Source organism: Schistocerca serialis, chromosome 3 (genome assembly GCF_023864345.2).
Source record: "Schistocerca serialis cubense isolate TAMUIC-IGC-003099 chromosome 3, iqSchSeri2.2, whole genome shotgun sequence".
NCBI classification, from domain to species: domain Eukaryota; kingdom Metazoa; phylum Arthropoda; class Insecta; order Orthoptera; family Acrididae; genus Schistocerca; species Schistocerca serialis.
This window is the reverse complement of record NC_064640.1, coordinates 148636747-148656183: the sequence shown is the minus strand read 5'-3', so window position 1 is coordinate 148656183 and position 19437 is coordinate 148636747. Positions and strand designations below refer to the sequence as shown.

At 38.8% G+C, this 19437-nt stretch overlaps 1 protein-coding gene across 1 annotated transcript in view; it reads right to left on the bottom strand.

Moving 5' to 3' along the window:
- LOC126469858 (ATP-dependent DNA helicase Q5-like) overlaps nucleotides 1-19437 on the bottom strand; it is a 305319-nt gene that overhangs the window by 160205 nt on the left and 125677 nt on the right. The window contains exons 2-3 of the mRNA XM_050097166.1: nucleotides 9886-10010; nucleotides 6717-6881 (exon numbers count right to left, since the gene is read on the bottom strand). Coding sequence (XP_049953123.1) covers nucleotides 6717-6881; nucleotides 9886-10010 — 290 coding nt within the window. The remainder of the gene's footprint in view (nucleotides 1-6716; nucleotides 6882-9885; nucleotides 10011-19437) is intronic.

Sequence of the window (19437 nt, the reverse complement as noted above, 5' to 3'; positions counted from 1 at the left end):
TAGTGTACCCCACTCATGGTTACTACAAATATTGGAAATATACAAAGTAGACCCTAAATTGATACAGTTCCTAAACATAGTAATGAAAAATTGGAAAACCACACTTAATATCCAAACAAATTCAAATAATATCACATCACAGCCAATACAGATTAAGTGTGGAATATACCAAGGAGACTCATTAAGTCCTTTCTGGTTCTGCCTTGCTCTGAACCCACTATCCAACATGCTAAATAATACAAATTACGGATACAACATTACTGGAACATACCAACACAAAATCACACATTTGCTATACATGGATGATCTAAAACTACTGGCAGCAACAAATCAACAGCTCAACCAATTACTAAAGATAACAGAAGTATTCAGCAATGATATAAATATGGCTTTTGGAACAGACAAATGTAAGAAAAATAGCATAGTCGAAGGAAAACACACTAAACAAGAAGATTACATATTGGATAACCACAGCGACTGCATAGAAGCGATGGAAAAAACAGATGCCTATAAATATCTAGGATACAGACAAAAAATAGGAATAGATAATACAAGTATTAAAGAAGAACTGAAAGAAAAATATAGACAAAGACTAACAAAAATACTGAAAACAGAACTGACAGCAAGAAACAAGACAAAAGCTATAAATACCTATGCTATACCAATATTGACCTACTCATTTGGAGTAGTGAAATGGAGTAACACAGACCTAGAAGCATTCAATACACTTACACGATCACAATGCCACAAATATAGAATACATCACATACATTCAGCAACAGAAAGATTCACATTAAGCAGAAAGGAAGGAGGAAGGGGATTTATCGACATAAAAAACCTACATTATGGACAGGTAGACAATTTAAGAAAATTCTTTATAGAACGAGCAGAAACTAGCAAAATACACAAAGCAATCACTCATATAAATACATCAGCTACACCATTGCAGTTTCATAACCACTTCTACAACCCTTTAGATCACATAACATCAACAGATACGAAGAAAGTAAATTGGAAAAAGAAAACACTACATGGCAAGCACCCATATCATCTAACACGGCCACACATCGATCAAGACGCATCCAACACATGGCTAAGAAAAGGCAATATATACAGTGAGACGGAAGGATTCATGACTGCAATACAGGATCAAACAATAAACACCAGATATTACAGCAAGCATATTATTAAAGATCCCAATACCACAACAGATAAATGCAGACTTTGCAAACAACAAATAGAAACAGTAGATCACATCACAAGTGGATGTACAATACTAGCAAATACAGAATACCCCAGAAGACATGACAATGTAGCAAAAATAATACATCAACAGCTTGCCTTACAACATAAACTTATAAAACAACATGTTCCCACATACAAGTATGCACCACAAAATGTACTGGAGAACGATGAATACAAATTATACTGGAACAGAACCATTATAACAGATAAAACAACACCACATAACAAACCTGACATCATACTCACCAATAAAAAGAAGAAATTAACACAACTAATCGAAATATACAAACTCAATACAACAAACATATAGAAGAAAACAGGAGAAAAAATTGAAAAATACATCCAACTGGCTGAGGAAGTCAAAGACATGTGGCATCAGGATAAAGTTGACACCATACCAATTATATTATCAACTACAGGAGTCATACCACACAGTATCCACCAGTACATAAATGCAATACAGCTACACCCAAACGTATATATGACTACAGAAATCTGTAATTATTGATACATGTTCAATTACCCAAAAGTTCCTAAATGCAACGTAACATATACCGTACAGTTAAAAGGAAGTCACGCTTGATCAAAGTCCGCGTCACTTTCCATCTTTAACCAGACATAATGTCTGAGACAGGAAAGAATAATAATAATAATAATAATGTGATTATATCAAGTTTTATTCTCAAATTATTAGCAAGAGGAATAGCCTGGGTGACAGCCTATTGTTAGGAACTGTCCAAGAAGTAAGATGGAGTGATTTACGAAATACGTAGAAACAGAAATTACAAGTCAGATGGCTGGGCCAGATATCAACCCTCAGTGTTCATTATAAAAACAATACACCCTAAGTTCCATTAATTTTAGTCACAGTTTCACGTAACTTTGATATTTCTATAGAGTACAGCAGTGGTATGCCGAGAGAAAGTATTTAACTTGAAACTGAAAATATGCAGTTTGTGGCAAACTACACTCAAATATTGTTGAAGCCTGCTAAAAATATGTGTATAGGCAGTTTCTCTGTCTTTTGTTTGCTGAATGAATGCAGCTGTTAAACAAGTCAACGTTGTCTACTGAAAACGCTTCTAAGCAACCAGATACACCGCAGCATTTGTGTAAGAGCATCTGAGTTATTAAAAAAGTGGCCAAGTTAAGTTCATGAAGTAACGCTACATGTGGCCTAGATGAGACACTTTCAGATGAAAATTATCCTTTGAACCCAAAAAGACTTGCTACAAACATCACTAATGACATACAAGAATGAAAGAATGCAAAGTGTATCAAAGGTATTGACTGATGATTCTGTTCTTAAAGGCAGCCACATTCAGCTTCCTTGGGTCCTGGATGTGTATCTTCCATGAGAGTTTCTGATTTATCTCCAATTCCAGGAATTTGTTATCTTCCACTTTCTATAACATCTAACACCTCCCAAAGACTGTCACCCCTTAAAAATTATGTATGTTTTCATGCAACTGAGAGTTAGCCTTTTGGCTACAAATCTTGCTCCTGCAATAAAAATTCCTGTAAATTTAGCAAATAGAACAGCTTTCATCACTTTTAATGATGTATGGGCTCTAACATCGAAATCTAACAGCCTCCCTAAATCCCATGTAAACGCTATACTTTAAAAAATCACTAAGTACCGCATCGCTTACTGCAACTTGCCATATAAAACTAGATATTTTTTATTACTTTTTGGAGAAACGTATCAGCTATAACGTCCAATGTTCATTTTTGTTTGGCACATATTTAGGGATTGCTAACAACAATGTAACATTTATTTTCAAACTCTTCTTTTCTGTAGATTGCTGCTTTCAAACCAGTATGTGTGTTAAACAGTCTACACAAGCATCACTTTAAAGATGTCACCAAACAAAAGGAAAGTATTTCATACTGAAGAAAAGTCACACATAATATGGTGAATAGACATGGGGTAACAAAGTCAGCATTGCAAAGGATTTGGGTGTCTCACAGTCAAAGATTTCTGCAATTTGGAAGGACAGAAAGTTTCTTTTTGAAAACAGTTCTTTGAAAATCAAATGGGCAAGATCATCGGAGCACAAAGATACTGAAGAAGCTTTACTTACATAGCTTATGCAGCAAAACTCAAATAACGTGCTGATTAATGGATCTATTCTTCAAGCTGATTAATGGACCTATTCTACAAGGAAAAGCCAATGAATTTGCGCATATGTTGGGAAATTCAAACTTCAATTGTTCTTCATCTTGAATATAATGTTTCTCAGTTTGCCAAAATATTATTTTCCAGAAAAATTTGTGGCAAAGATGCTGGTGTACCTGATGGCATACCAGATGAGTGGCTATCTAAGAAGTGGCCTGTTTTGTGTGAAAGTTAGAAGTCAGATGTTATATTCAATGCAGATGAAACTGGTTTGTTTTATAACATGATCGCAGATAAGACATTGAGATAAGAACAGTGTTCAGGTGGGAAAATGTCTAAGAAATGAATCACAATTATGGTTGCTGCAAATATGACAGGATCATGTAAAGAAAAGCTCTTGGTGATCCAAAAACCAGAAAAGCCTAGAAGACATTTTAAAAACATTCACCCCCTACATGTATTTCAAGAAAGCAAGGCAAAATCTTGGATGGTGTCTGATATTTCTGAAAAGTGGCTGTGTAACTGGGACTCTCAGCCGCACTCAAAGAAATGAAAAATTATTCTCCTGATCATCTGAACTGCTCATCCAGTAGTGTTTTTACCTCCAAATATCACTTCACTTCTACTGTGGATCAGGGAATTATAAAATCCTTGGAAATTCAGTACATGAAACTTCAAGTGATGAACATGTTACAAAAAAATCAAAGAGGGTAAAGAAATAGTTTTGAACTTTCTTGATGCAATTTTAAGGACATCGGAAGAGTGGGAAAATGTCACTCAAAATGTCACTCAAAGCTAATTGCTTTAAACATGCAGAATTCATAAATATCTCTTCACCAACAGCAGCAACAGCTCATAATGGAAATGAGGAGGACATTCCTCTGACAGAATTAGTTTAAGAACTTTGTCCATCATTGTCAACTTGTGAAACAGAGGACCTCACCCACGTAGACAACAATCTTACCATGTATGTTTCAGTGAATGAAGAAAAAACTGTAGCCAACACCCAAAGCCAACATGTGATTGATGAACATGAAAACCAACAAGAAGAATAGTTTATTGCACCATCATTTAATGAAGCCCTCAGTGCAGCAAAAACATGACAAAAATTTTTTATTTTCAAAGAAGAGTTTAATACAAATGACAATAACAAGGCATTAAAACAAATGCAGTGTCAAATTAAAAATGCCTCTCATCTTACATGCAAAAAGCAAACAAGGAGCATATCCCCTCACGTCATATCATTCTCTTGAAACAATCACCTGGGCTAAGGCCATGTGCCGATTTCAGAGCTACCGTTGAATCCCCAGACTGTTGTTGATTCCTTCCCTTTACCCTGCCAAGAAGATCTGATTGACAAACTTGAACAAGTCTTCTTTTTTTTTTCCTTTGAAAAACTGACTTTAGGAAGTATATCTGCAACTGTCTTTGGATGAGGCATCCAAGAAGATTTTTGCAGTCAATGTCCATCTGGGTCTGTTTCAATTTCAGCGGTTACTGTTCGGTAGTGCATCAGCTCCAGCAATTTTTTGGAGATATTTAGAGCAGCATACTTCACTGTTGCCAACCTGTGCTAATTATATATTCCAGCTGAACAATTGCAGAATATGGAAGCATTGTTGAAAGTGTTACAATTCCAAGTGTTCCTTTTTAAAACAGCAATAAAGTATCAGGATCAGTTTATTAATGCACATCATTCAAATTTGTGTGCCACTCAAGACATGCCTGCTTACCTCCCCCCCCCCTCCCCCCCCCCCCCTTACATACACAAATCTAACAGAACTGCAAGGTGTGATTCACTCACTCACTCACTCACTCACTCGCGCATGCACACATGCACACGGAGCCCCTGCAGAACTGATCAATACACCCAGCATTTCTACAACATATTGTTGTGCAGGATAGCCTGCACATCAGGGGCTGTAATATTTTATTTGGCTGCTGAAGTGTTGGCTGCCCTGCAAATCAGAATGATAACACAGGCTGATATTACTCCAACACAACACACCTGTTGTGCAGGGCAACCAACATGTCTGGGACTGGGAAACTGTTTGTTGTTCTGACATGTAGGCTGCCCTAGAAAGCAGGTCAATTTAGCAGGCCAATATTATCCCCATATAACACATCTGTTGTGCAGGGCAGCTGACATATCATGGGCTGAAAAACTGGTTTTTGCTCATATCTCCACTCTTATGGGAGCTAGGAGGTCTTAACTCATGGCCAATGAACGTTTGGCTAAAAGATCTTGGAAATTTAGTCTCTTAACGTGACTGGAAGCTCATTGAGATTTTATTAATCCATATTGTTGTGAGACGTTGCATTTTTAAATTGTGTAACTTTTCTGCAATTCCAAAATGCTGTGATGTGTTTAGTAGTACACTATTGTCTACATAATCAAATGCCGACATCAAGAAAAGTAATCTATCCAATGGCTGTAAGAGATTTTTTTTAAATGCTTAATGCAAGGAGTAAACTGCCCTGACACCTAATGAGTCCTTCCTGAAACTAAACTGCATCTCCACTGATAGGTTATGAGTGCTGAAGTAAGTGGCAACTCTAGTGTACATTGCCTCTACTAAAAATTTTCAGGACACTGGTGATAGTGATAACCTGTAGTTGTCAATTTTATAATTTCTCCTCTACTGTAGAACTGTTTTACCACTAAATGTTCAAGTTCTTCTGGATTAGAAACTGCCTGAAATGATGGTCAATAATTACAGTGCTAACGTAGCTTCACAGACTTTTACTACTGAACTTACCATTCATGTATTACATCTTATGTATGCCTGTATTTTGCACATATTGATACGTAAAATTTCATTATGTCTTGTATTTTGATAAGTTCTACAACAGGACTTTAATAAAATGGACACTAAATAAATAAATAAGTCATGGACATAAACGTCCTTCACTAGCAAAGAATGGAATAAATGGTTAAATTACTGTAGTTGCCTTCAAAAGACTTGTGTCCAATGAATCTCTTATAAAGCTATGTTTTTCATTCGTTGACAGCTCACATAAGCGCATATTTTTGGTCAGAAGAGGGGGGAATATATCAGATACTTGTAGGTATTTTCATTTGCTATGATTATTTCTTTATATGAAAACATCTAATCACTATTTTCCATACACATATATGAACACTGAAGTCCCTGATGGGCGAGGTGCCCCAAAACAATCCTATCAAAATCAATTTACATATGTAATTGTTTTTCACAATATTTATATCCCACATACAAGTTAATCAAATGTTTATATCTGACCAGTACCCAAATATATATAAAAACTTTTGTTCTCCACAAAAGCCTAAGGAAAGAGTAAGTTACTTAAAATAAATAATGAAATGTAATACCTTAAAATTCTCTGTCCTCGCCTGCTCTGGTGTCACATAAAGAAGTTGAGTTTTGGGATGTTCACTCAACAGGTCTTTCATGACTGCCTTTACTTCCGAAGTACGCATATTTGAATTTATGGCACTTGCTTGAATTCCTTTTTGTCGAAGATGGTCAACTTGATCCTGAATAAGGAAAAATTCAAGTTGAATAGTACTTACAGAAGGTCTTATTTTACAAAATGTATGTTAATTATAATATTAAGCACAAACTGACAATGTACTTTTCTTAAGAGGTAAAGGAAAATAATGTACGTTCTCTGACACATCAAACTAGAAATGCAGCTCCTGAAAGAGACAATAGGTGGGAATATTTTAGAAATCTTTAAAAGAATGATTTCATACAACATTGCTGCATTACTTAATGAATTATATTACTCACTTATTAACAGTAACTGAATTTTTCGTCAATGCTTTTCAGAACACGGCAACAATATTAAGTAGGAAACACTTTGCTAATGTTCTGCAAAATGTTATTTATTTGGTCATGAATTAGCTTTTGGCTTCTTAGGCCACCATAAGGCGATAACTTCAGACACAGATGTGATGTCGTGCAACTTACACAGATATTACTTATACAGAAGACACAAAACTTATGATATATTGGGTGCTTCCAAAGGAAAGTATTACATTTTTGTATGTCACACAGAATAGTTCGATTTAACTACAAGTGAAAAATATTTTTTTACATGAATACCATTTCATTTAAGAACAGATGAAAAATAATTTAAAATTGAAATCTACTATTCGTGTAACTGAAACTTAATTTAAAAGAGTGGAAAAATGAAACAGTTTGATTCTTAGTTTCTAATTTCTCTCATGTTGCAATACACTAATTGCCACAGCTGCCTGACTTGACTAACATACAGTTTTCCACAGTACTTGCACGTGATTTTACACAACACTGTTCCAACAGTTACAATTTGGCTTACCCACTGAATAAAATTTTCGACATGCTGTTGATATCATAAAACACAAATCTTTAGATGCGGGACTAGCTTTTCGGTAGATTATCTGAAATTACGCCAACATATGGCTGGCGCACTAGTTTTCGTAACTACTGGCTTGTTCCTGTTGGGCAGCATACAAGAGTGCAATAGCAGTTGTCTCGTCAAATGTCTCAGCATTTCAAATCGTTGAGAAACAAGAAAGGACTGAAAGTTCACATTTACCTTCAGCATATTGCATTACACATCAAGTTTTTGTTGTACTCAACCATTAAGTACAGTCATTTGAAAAGATAGCTGACAATACTACTTAGTTTTGGAATTTGAGTACTTATTTTTTAAGATTTAACTTGTACTAGGTATGAGAACCATTGTTGTTACAAATTAAATGAGGAAATTACTATATTTCCACAAATCTAATGTAATGCACATCCAAATTTAAAAGTTAAAATCACAAAAAGAAAGAGTTTGTTGGCATATCGCTAGTATGCTAAATTTATTTTACACAATTTATGCATACATGAACTATCCAAACAAAAACAATTTTTAAGTGACTCATTGTTAAGTGACACAGTCGTTCAAAAGAATGCCCAACTCGATTACCTACATTACATGCAAATGAACATACTGTAAATTCCAGGTGTTACTCATCATTATTCAGTAATATCATCAATGTTACTGGTATCCTTGGATGAGTCTACATCAGATTCATTTTCTCTTTTCCCCATCATACCACAGCACATCAGACTCGCTGCCATCCAGAGTATCCGAAATACAGCATTTCTTCCATGCTTTTATGATCATCGGTGCTTCGACACTTTTCCAGGCAGCTGAAACACCGTGTGCAGTAATGTGGGGTGCTGCATGCTTTATTTTCCCTGTCGGTGTCTGTTCATGGTTTCATTAGTGGAAGAATATTTCATAACCGTTGAACCGTTTAGTTATACTAAAACCCAGGAGTTGAAACAAAGAAGGCATTCCTCCAGGAATAATAACAAGGTCACTGGCTAGGGTGTGGATTTTCTTTTTTATCTCATCAGTGAGATGGCCACAAAATGCATCGCGACAAAGCATTGATGGTAGTTTGAGAAGCACATAAGGACAGAGTTCCCATACATTTCAGAGCCAATCAAGCATTATGATTTCAGCCATCCATGCCTTCTCTTGATTTCAAACAATTTCATTTTTTGGATCCTTGGGGCTCGTTTTCCATTTGAAGATTAAGAAACGGGGAAGTTTGTACCCACCTGCTATGATTCCCACCATTACAGTTATGCACTGTTTTTTACACCCTGATGTTTTTATGGTAACTTATTTTGTCTCCTCCTCAGTCAATCATGTAATTATGTGGCATATCAAAATAACTGGTGTCTTATCAGTGATACCTATTCGACCCATCAAAAAATGCTTCTTTCTGATGTGTGATGGCATATTGCTAAAATTCATAAAGTTTTTTCTCAAAAGCCAGTGGAAGCTTTGGCATAGTGTTGTACGGCGTTACAGAGGTAAGCCGCCTGTTCCATAATGTGGTAAACCCATCCACAGCAAGTCTTAAACCCTTGCCACGGTTTATAAAGAACTGCAGCCACCTTTTTGCTTTGTTTCTTATGGCAGCACTAGTCAAAGGTTGCCCATTCTTCCTCCTTTCACGGACAAATTAAAAACATCTTACTTCAATATCACGAGGCCTTCCTTTGCAAGGGTCAGTGAACTTCTTTCTAGTTGTGGCAGGTGCAAATATGCCAATTTCTGATTCTTCAATAAGCAGACATTACTCTCAGCTACACTGAACCCTTGTCCCGGCCTCCTCTCACCACACTTTTCACCATAAAGAATTACTTTACACTTGAAAGTAGTATCATACGATGTTCTTCTCTACTTCCCTTCCATTTTGTGACTATCTGATACAGACATACTATGCAATAATAAGGCAACAATATTATAACGAAGTTGAGAATAACAAAAATACACTGTGATATAAGAAACAATACCTAAATTTCAATTATATTGCCAGTGACTGACAGATTCAATTTTTTACTACACTGCAATGCACTATTGAATTTTATGTGCACACCAGTTTTGAATACTGCATATGGTAAGACAAGTGCACATCAGTTTCATGTAAATAGAGTAATTTACAGAAGTTGAGACAAAAACAAAATGTAAAATAACAATCAACTCACCTTTATAAGAGCAAGAAGTGGAGAAAATACCACTGCAACCTTGTGCTTGTAGATAACAGCAGGCAACTGGAAACACAAGGACTTTCCAGATCCTGTTGGCATTGAAACATACACATCTTGTTTCCCTGAAATAAAAAGAGTTGCTGATGAATGAACATGGTTATTTACAAAAAAAAAGGACAAAAAACCAGTATCACAACTATACATACCCATAAAGTTACAGTACTAACAAAAACAGAAACTGAGTGAACTACACAAGATTGAGATTGAACTATTAGAAACATGAAGAGGTTCCTTTCAGAATACTTGATTTACTAAATTAATATTTTAGGCTGCAATTTTTTTTGTGAAAATCTGAAAGCATTATTCACAAGATCATTAACACTTCAAATTGATGTGGTGGAATCATACCACACAAGTTAGGAGGATGGAACTTATTTCTGTAAACTTTCACAGTAATAACTATTTCCTCCTATACTACTACTTCCCCCTTTTCTTCTTGACTTCATGGATTAAGGCTCCCTCTCTGTTTCATTTTCACAAATTATTTTTCCTTCTATTTTTTTGGTCTTCCTATGTTCCTTCTTCCATTTGGTTTGTAATTTAAAACCAATTTCAGAAGCATTGTGTTGCCTCTCATTTACGTGCATTCATGCCACATGTTGTGGTACATATTTATTCTATTTTCCGTTGCTTCCTCTTTCAGCTTTTGAGAGACAGTTTCAATTCTTGTATCATCTAATGTAGACTAGCTGCTTGCCCTTCACATTTCTTAATTCGGCATTCTACTCGATGTTCCTTCTGTTATATCCAGCACTCTGTAACATGCAGAAATACTGGAAGACCCCTTGTTTTATGAAACTTTGTACTTGTGTCCTGTCGGGTCTTCTTCTTTAGCTTCCAGTGGATGTACATCCAAACTTCACTAGTTTCATGTCCGTATCTATTATTATCACAGTCAATCTGACATCCCAGGAAGTTGAACGATGACACATTCCAGAACAGAACTCCTGCATGCACCCTATCAAGAAATTATCAGTCCAGTCACAAATTTCACTTGATACCTCATACAGTCATACTTTTGATAATAAGCCCAGGTATGGGTCCGAGTCCAATGTTTTTTGGAAACAAGAGAAATATTGCATCTACCTGACTGACTTGAGCCATGGCTTTCAGTATGTAAGACGAAGAATGCACGAGTTTTTGAAATCTGTGCTTGTTGGCATGGGGGAGGCCATTCTGCTCAAGATACCTCATTGTGTTTGAACTCAGAGTACATTCATAGTTTCTACAACAAATGGATGTCAAGGATATTACGCAGCAGGTTTGTGGACCATTTCTGCTACCCTTCTTGTATACAGGTGTGACCTGTGCTTGCCTCCAGCTACTGGGCATGGCTTTTAGTTCGAGGGTTAACAGAGGAGCTAACTCAGGTGCAAATTGGATACAGAATCTGATGGCCCTGGGACTTTCCTGAACTTTAACGATTTCAGCTGCCACTAACACTAATATCTATTTCACTCATCTTTTCAGTGGTATAAGAATTAAATTGGGACAATACTCCTGGGTTTTCCTTTGTAAAGGAACATTTGAAAACAGAGTTAAACATGACTGCTTTTGTTTTGCTATCCACATCATCAGTTCCTCTGTCATTCATGAGTCTGGACACTAACTTTAGTGCCACTAAAGGCCTTTACGCAAGACCAGAATTTCTTTGGGTTTTGTTAAAGGTCATTCGACAGTATGCTGCCATGGTAATCACTGAAGGCTTCATGCATTGCTCTCTTGACAGCCAAATGTGTTCCATTCGCATCTCTCTATACTCCTCTGCTTTGTTTTCTTTATTTTCAGTTATCTGTATGATCATTATTTTAAATTCTTAAATTTATTGCATGTTTGAGTGTTTACTACACACAGTCTTAAGTTTTAATATCTGTGCATGGTAGTGTGTTGGTGTCTTTGGTATGCATAGGGACTGAGACTGCAGCATCCAGATGTAAGCTCAGTTGGTGACCCTTGACTCACAGCACCAGACAGTGCTGGCTTTGGTCAGCTTGAGGCTGTAACCAATGGGCATCACTATGGGGAGACCAGGCATGGGATACAAGGGTCATCCAGTGTGTCCCTCAATCTGTCCACTACTGTGACCACCCCTGTTACAGCCCGCACTGTTGACCACTCACCAGTGGTTGAGTGGGAGGTCATACCAAGGTGTGGCAGGCAGTGAAAGACTTTCCGGGGGAGGGGCGACAGGGTGGGAGCTAGTCAGAGGGCTTCCCCAGTTAGTCTCATAAACAGGTTTCAGGTGCTGTCTATGGCTGACAAAGATCCTGAGCCAGATGCAGTCACTCACCCTGTTCCAGAAGAAGCCTATTGGTCCACCCATTGTAGGAATTCACAGAGGGTGGGATTACTGGTAGTTGTGAGTTCCAATGCCCCTTTGCAGCCCTTAGGGATATGGTTGTCAAGTAGAGGAAGGAATCGAGTGTGCATACTGGGACGAGTCATTCCAGATGTGGAATGGGTATTTCCAGAAGCCATGAAGAGTACAGACAGTGGCTCATGTTGGTATTAACAATGTGGGTTGCTTTGGATTGGAAAGGAGTCTCTCTCTCTGGTTTTGGGCAGCTAGCTGAATCTTCACCAAGATTGCTAGTCTTACTTATGAGGTGTGGGTGTAGCTCACCACTTGTAGCACAACTGGATATGGTCCTTCAGTATGGAGCCCAGTGAAGGGCCTGAATCACTGGCTCACACAGTTCTGCAACTGTGTAGGCTGTAGATTACTCGACTTGCGCTATAGGGTGGTGGGTTCCTGGGTTCCGCTTAATAGGTCAGAGGCCCACTACACACATGAAGTGACTACATGGGTAGTGGGGGCTGTGTAGAGAGGACTGGGTGGTTTTTTAGGTTAGAGGGTCTTGGGAAACAACAGAAAGGGTTACAGTCTCAAAAGGTGCATGTCAAACACATTTTGATGCAAAAATCATAGGGATTTTAGTAGTAAGCTGTCGAAGATGTGTAGGTAAAGAACCAGAGCTCCAGGTGCTAACAGAAGGCACTGAAGGTCAGATCGATATAGGTACTGAAAGCTAGCTAAAATCGATAATACAGAGTGACAATTACTGAACAGTATGAAATAAAATCATCATTACTTCTGAACGGTTTGTATTGGGACGTTCAAACTGCATGGTTGGCCACAGAGCATGATGGGAATTAGTATGTGAATATGGTTTGGTTTAGTAACAAAGACCACTTTCATTTGCATGAGTTCGTCAGTAAGCAAAATGGACGCATTTGGGGGACTGAGAATTCACGTTTTGCGATCTAGAAGTATCTTCACCCTCAACAGGTACTTCTGTGGTTTGCAATGTCCAGTCACAGAATAATCGGTGTGATATTCCTTGATGGCACAGTGACTATCGAAAGGTACGTGAAGGTTTTGGAAGACGATTTCATTCCCCATTATCTAAAGTGACCCTGATTTCGAGAAGATTTGGTTCATGCAAGACGGAGCTCGACCCCATCGAAGCAGGAGTGTGTTTGATGTCCTGGAGGAGCAGTTTGCAGACCGCATTCTGGGTCTGGGGTATCCAGAGGCTACTGGCATGGGCCTCGATTGGCCGCCATATTCTCCGGATCTTAACATATGCGACTCCTTTTTGTAGGGCTATACTAGAAACAATGTGTACAGCAGTAACCCCAAATCCATTGCTGAGCTGGAAACAACCATTCAAGAGGTCATCGACAGCATTGATGTTCCCACAATTCAGCGGGTCTCGTGCAGAATTTCGCCATTCGTCTGGGTCATCGCCAGTGATGGCAGGCACATAGAACATGTCATGACCTAAATCCGACTATCTGTAGTGATGTTTACATGTTGAATAAAGTGTGTACACGCTATAGTTTGTGACTAATTTACGTTTTTTTTATATAGTTTAATAATTGTCACCCTGTAAGTGAAGGCGAAATTCTTCCACAGTACCGCTACCTGACGGTGTTCAGAAAGGATATTTTAAATACAGTTGGTGGTGGCGTGTTTGTTGCTGTTAGAAGTAGCTTATCTTGTATCAAAACTGAAGTAGATAGTTCCTGTGAGTTAGTATGGGTAGAGGTTATACGTAAGAACCGGGAGAAAGTATTAGGTGGTTCCTTTTGCCGACCTTCCGCCTCAGGTGATACAGTTGCTGAACAGTTCAAAGGAAAATTGAGTCTCATTTCAAATTGGTACCCACTCACACAGTTATAAGCCTACATGGTGATGACTGCAAACTACCCTCGATACATAAGCGAAATTGCCAATTAGTTCAGGAGCCCACCCGAAGCGCAAATGGTTGCGAAAATACAATCGACCTCTTGGCAACAAATAACCCAGAGCAAATAAAGTGCATTATGACAGTAGCAAGACATTGTCCATTCGTTTCGAAGTAACTAATAGTGTAGACCAGACGTGGCTTAAATTCAAAGAAATATTATCAACAGCAGTAGACAGATTTGCACTAAATAAATTAACAACTGACAGACTTGACCTCTCATGATGCACAAAGCAGGTCAGAAGCAACGAAAAAAAGCATCCCAAATTTAAAAGAACGCAAAACCAGCAAGATTGGCCAAGTTTTTCAAAAGGTCGAAATTTAGCGCGAACTCCAATCGAGGTGTCTGCATCCACATAGATACTCTGCCAATCACACGTAAGTGCATGGCAGAGGGTTCATTGAACCATCTTTACAATAATTCTCTGTTATTCCATTCTCGGCCAGAGCGCAGAAAATAACGAACACCTATATCTTTCTGTGCGAGCTCTGACTTCCCTTATTTTGTTAGGCAGCCTCCCTATGTAGGTCGGCGTCAACAAAATATTTTCGCATTCGGAGGAGAAAGTTGATGATTGAAATTTCTCAAAAAGATTTGGCCGCATCGAAAACCACCTTCGTCTTAATGATGTCCACCCCAAATCCTGGCCGGCCGTTGTGACCGAGCGGTTCTAGGCGCTTCAGTCTGGAACGGCGAGACCGCTACGGTCGCAGGTTCGAAACCTGCCTCGGGCATGGATGTGTGTGCTGTCCTTAGGTTAGTTAGGTTGAAGTAGTTCTAAGTTCTAGGGGACTGATGATCTCAGATGTTAAGTCCCACAGTGCTCAGATCCATTTGAACCTAAATCCTGTATCATGTCAGTGGCACTCTCTCACCTAATTCGAGATAATACAAAACTTGCTGTTCTTCTGAGAACTTCCTCGATGTATTCCGTTAATCCTATCTGATAAGGATCCCACATCGCGCAGCAGCACTCAGAGAGGACGGACAATCGTAGTGTAGGCAGCCTCTTTAGTAAATGCTACATTTTCTAAGCGTCCTGCCAATAAAACGCATTCTTTGGTTACATTTTATATGTGTTCTTTCCAATTTGTTTTAACTGTAATTCCTAGGTATTTGGTAGATATTACGGCCTTTAGATTTGAATTATTTAGAGTGTAACCAAAGTTTAACGAGTTCTGTTTAGCATTCACGTGGATGACCTCACACATTTCGTTATTTAGAGTCAATTGCCAATTTCTGCAACATACAGATATCTTTTCTAAATAGTTTTTCAGTTGGTTTTGATCTTCTGGTGACTTTAGTAAACGATAATCGACAGCGTCAACTGCAAACAACCTAAGGCGGCTGCTCTCCTAAAGCGTTTATACAGGCAGGAAACAGCAGAGGTCGTGTAACACTCGGGGAACGCCAGAAACCACTTTTGTTTTACTTGATGTCTTTCCGTCAGTTAAGACGGATCTCTCTGATATGAAATCATGAAACCAGTGACATAACTGAGATCATATTCCATAAGCACGCAATTTCACTACAAGCCGTTTGTGTGGTACAGTGATAAAAAAGCCTTCTGGAAATCTAGAAATACGGAATCAATTTGAGATCCCTTGTCAGTAGCACTCAACACTTCGTGTGAGTAAAGAGCTAGTTTTGTTTCACAAGAACGATGCTCTCTAAACTCCTTGTTGACTGTGTGTCAATAGACCGTTCTCCTCGAGATAATTCATGATGTTCGAACACAAGATATGTTCCAAAAATTCTGCTGCATATCGACGTTAATGATATGGGCCTGTAATTTAGTGGATTACATCTACCTCCTTTCTTGAATACTAGTGTGACCCATACAACTTTCCAGTCTTTGGGTACGATCTTTCGTCGAGCGAGCGGTTGTATATGGTAAGTATGGAGCTACTGCATCAGCGTACTCGGAACGAAGCGTATTGGTATACAGTCTGGACCGGAAGACTTGCTTTTATTAAGTGATTTAAGTTGCTTCACTATTCCGAGGATACTACTTCTGAGTTATTCATGTCGATGCGAATTCTGGAATATTTACTTCATCTTCTTTCAAATGGTTCAAATGGCTCTAAGCACTATGGGACTAAACATCTGAGGTCATCAGTCCCCTAGACTTAGAACTACTTAAACCTAACTACCCTAAGGACATCACACACATCCATGCCCAAGGCAGGAACCGAACCTCCGACCGTTGCAGCAGCGCGTTTCCAGAATGAAGCGCCTAGAATTGCTCGGCCACAGCGGCCGGCTCATCTTATTTAGTGAAGGAATTTCGGAAGGCTGTGTTTAGTAACTCTGCTTTGGCAGCACTGTCGTCGATAGAATTTGCATTGCTATCGCGCAGAGAAGGCATTGATTGTGTCTTGCCACTAGTATACTTTCCATACGACCAGAATCTCTTTGGATTTTCTGCCAGGTTTCGAGATAAAGTTTCGTTGTGGAAACTACTGTAATCATCTCGCATTGAAGTCCGCCCTAAATTTTGAGCTTCTGTAAAGCATCGCCAATCTTGAAGGTTTTTGCGTTCGTTTAAATTTGGCATGCTTTTTCCGTTGTTTCTGCAACAGTGGTCTGACCCGTTTTGTGTACCAAGGGGGATCAGCTCCTTCGTTTGTTAATTTATTTTGTATAAATCTCTCAATTGCTGTCGATAATATTTCTTTGAATTCAAGCTACGTCTGATCTACACTCACATTGTTAATATGGAAGAAGCGGAGATTGTCTCTGACGAAGGCGTCAAGTGAATTTTTATCTGGTTTTTGGATTGGTATATTTTTAGGTTATTTTTGGAGGATTTGGGGGTTAAAATATTCAGTCTCGCTACGACAACCCAGTGTTCACTCATCGCTGTATCCGTTTTGATGCTCGTTATTAGCTCAGGATTATTTGTTGCTAAGAGCTCAAGTGTGTTTTACAACCGTTTAATATTCGCGTGAGCTCATGAACTAATTGCTCAAAATAATTTTCAGAGAATACGTCTAGCACAATTTCTGATGATGTTTTATGTGTTCTTCCGGATTTAAACATGTATTTCCGCCAAAATATGGAGGGTAAATTATTGTCACCACCAACTAATTGTTTGAGTCGGGTACGTGTTTGAAATAAAACTCAAGTAATCTTTGCACCTTTCAGCAACTGTATCATCTGAGTTGGAAGGTCGATAAAAGGATCCAATTATTATTTTGTTCCTGTTGCCAAGACTGACCTCTGCCCATACTAACTCGCACGACCTACCTAGTTCCATTTCGCGACAAGATAAACAACTTCCAGCACCAACGAACACGCTACCGCCAACTACGTTTAGCCTATCCTTCCGGAACAGTTAGGTTTTTCGCAAAACTTTCGGTTGAACTTAAATGCAGCTTTAAGTGCCTATAACAATTTGAGCATCGGTGCTTTCTATTACCACTTGGAGCTCTGGTACTTTCCCAACACAGCTACGACAATTTACAACTGTTATATCGATGGTTCCTATATCTACGTTCTTCCTGTATTCGGCTTGCACCCTTTGAGACTGAAGCCCATTTTGTGTTTTCCCCGAGACCCTCGACCCTAAAAAACCGCCCAGTCCGCACCACACAGCCTCTGCTGCCCGTGTAGCCGCCTCCTGCGTGTAGTGTACGTCCTTTTAATGGTTTCCACAAAGACGCCCTGTCTCGAAAGCTGCTCAGTTCCGACTTGGGATCGGGTTTTTTAGCATCTGTTGTAAGACGATCACCGTCTCGGTATTTGTCTGGAAAACCCACGTGATTCGTAGGTAATGCCATACGTGGATTTATAAAGCAAGTATAGGTTTTAATATGGATACTTGTGTGCACCTGTAGAACCAAGATCGCTTGTGACAGTAACATACAGTAGTAGTTGTGATCGGTTTTTTTTAACATATGAGATGATTACAGCTCTCTTTCTAAGACACAGTGGTATCACTCACAAGAAAAAACTTATGAGACATGTCCACCCATCGCTGATTTTCTCTCAGTATTATTTTGTATCGTAGGTAATCACTTACTGACGAAGTATTATACTTAGTAGTAGGGGGTGTGTGATAGGTTCGTCTTGAGCATCAGGCATATAAAGTATGTGTTTGTGTTCCGACATATGCAAAGTAAATGACTATGTCCAATCATAAAGAAGGTGTGGATTTGACGTCTAGTACTGTGATAGCAAAGGGAAGAGTATGTCACGTCATATGAATGGTACTGATATTTCTATTTCCAGAGCCATAGCCATCAACAGGGTGTATTTCCGAGACTTTGCTCATTGTCGAATGTCGTTCAACTGAGACCGTGCTCGTAACATTTAGTTGTAAGTACAGGGATGAAATATACATGTGACCGATTTCTTAGGATGATTGATTCTAGCTGTGCGTGCTCGGCCTGCAGTACCAGTGACCTGTGCGGGGGTGATTCATGTTTCCCTTTAACAGTAGAAGCTGTCAGAATGGAGAGGCCTGATGGAGTGTAGGAATGTAGATGAATTAAGGTGTTGTCCTCTAGACTACCGAATAGAGAACTAATACTTAGTATGTGTAGGATAGCTTTTGTGATCGCGTGGAAATTTGAGAATGAACATGGAGGTGCGTTTGCACTGGACCATTATTCCCTCCCATGTAAATTGTTTGGTTGACTGCTTCTGCACATTTTGCGCCTTTATTTAGTTGAGAGAAGATCGATTGTGAGGTGCGTATCTAGCATGTGGAAGCCAAATTTGCCGGTTCTCTAGACATGAGAAACACCTTAGTTGGCCTTGTAAATTATAGGTATGATTTCGAATTCACAGATGGAAGTATCATTTTTTGTCTGTCTGTTTCTAGTTACTCAGTGGTCTAGAGCATTTACCACCTAGCTACAGTTTCGGGGTTGTATAGAAATAATTCCTAGTCTATATCTTCAGAATTATTTTGCATGAGCAATCGGTAGGATACTGCTGTGTGCGAACCACGTGAAATTAGATATGTTCTTTTAATCCCAGATTCTGGAGCTGGGTGTAGAAATGTGAGCAAGCAGGCAGGTCCAGACCACGAACAGGCACAACAGTTCTGAGAGTGTCTTCGATCCACTGACAGCTTTGTGATGTAAAAGGGATGATTTTGTATGGCAGAGGATATGAATTGTATGATTACTACATCGACATGGCACGTGGTGATATAGTGCTGGGTTGGAGATCGGTTTCATGCTCTAATATTCAAGCTCCTGTCCTCAGTAGCTGAGTACTGTAATTGAG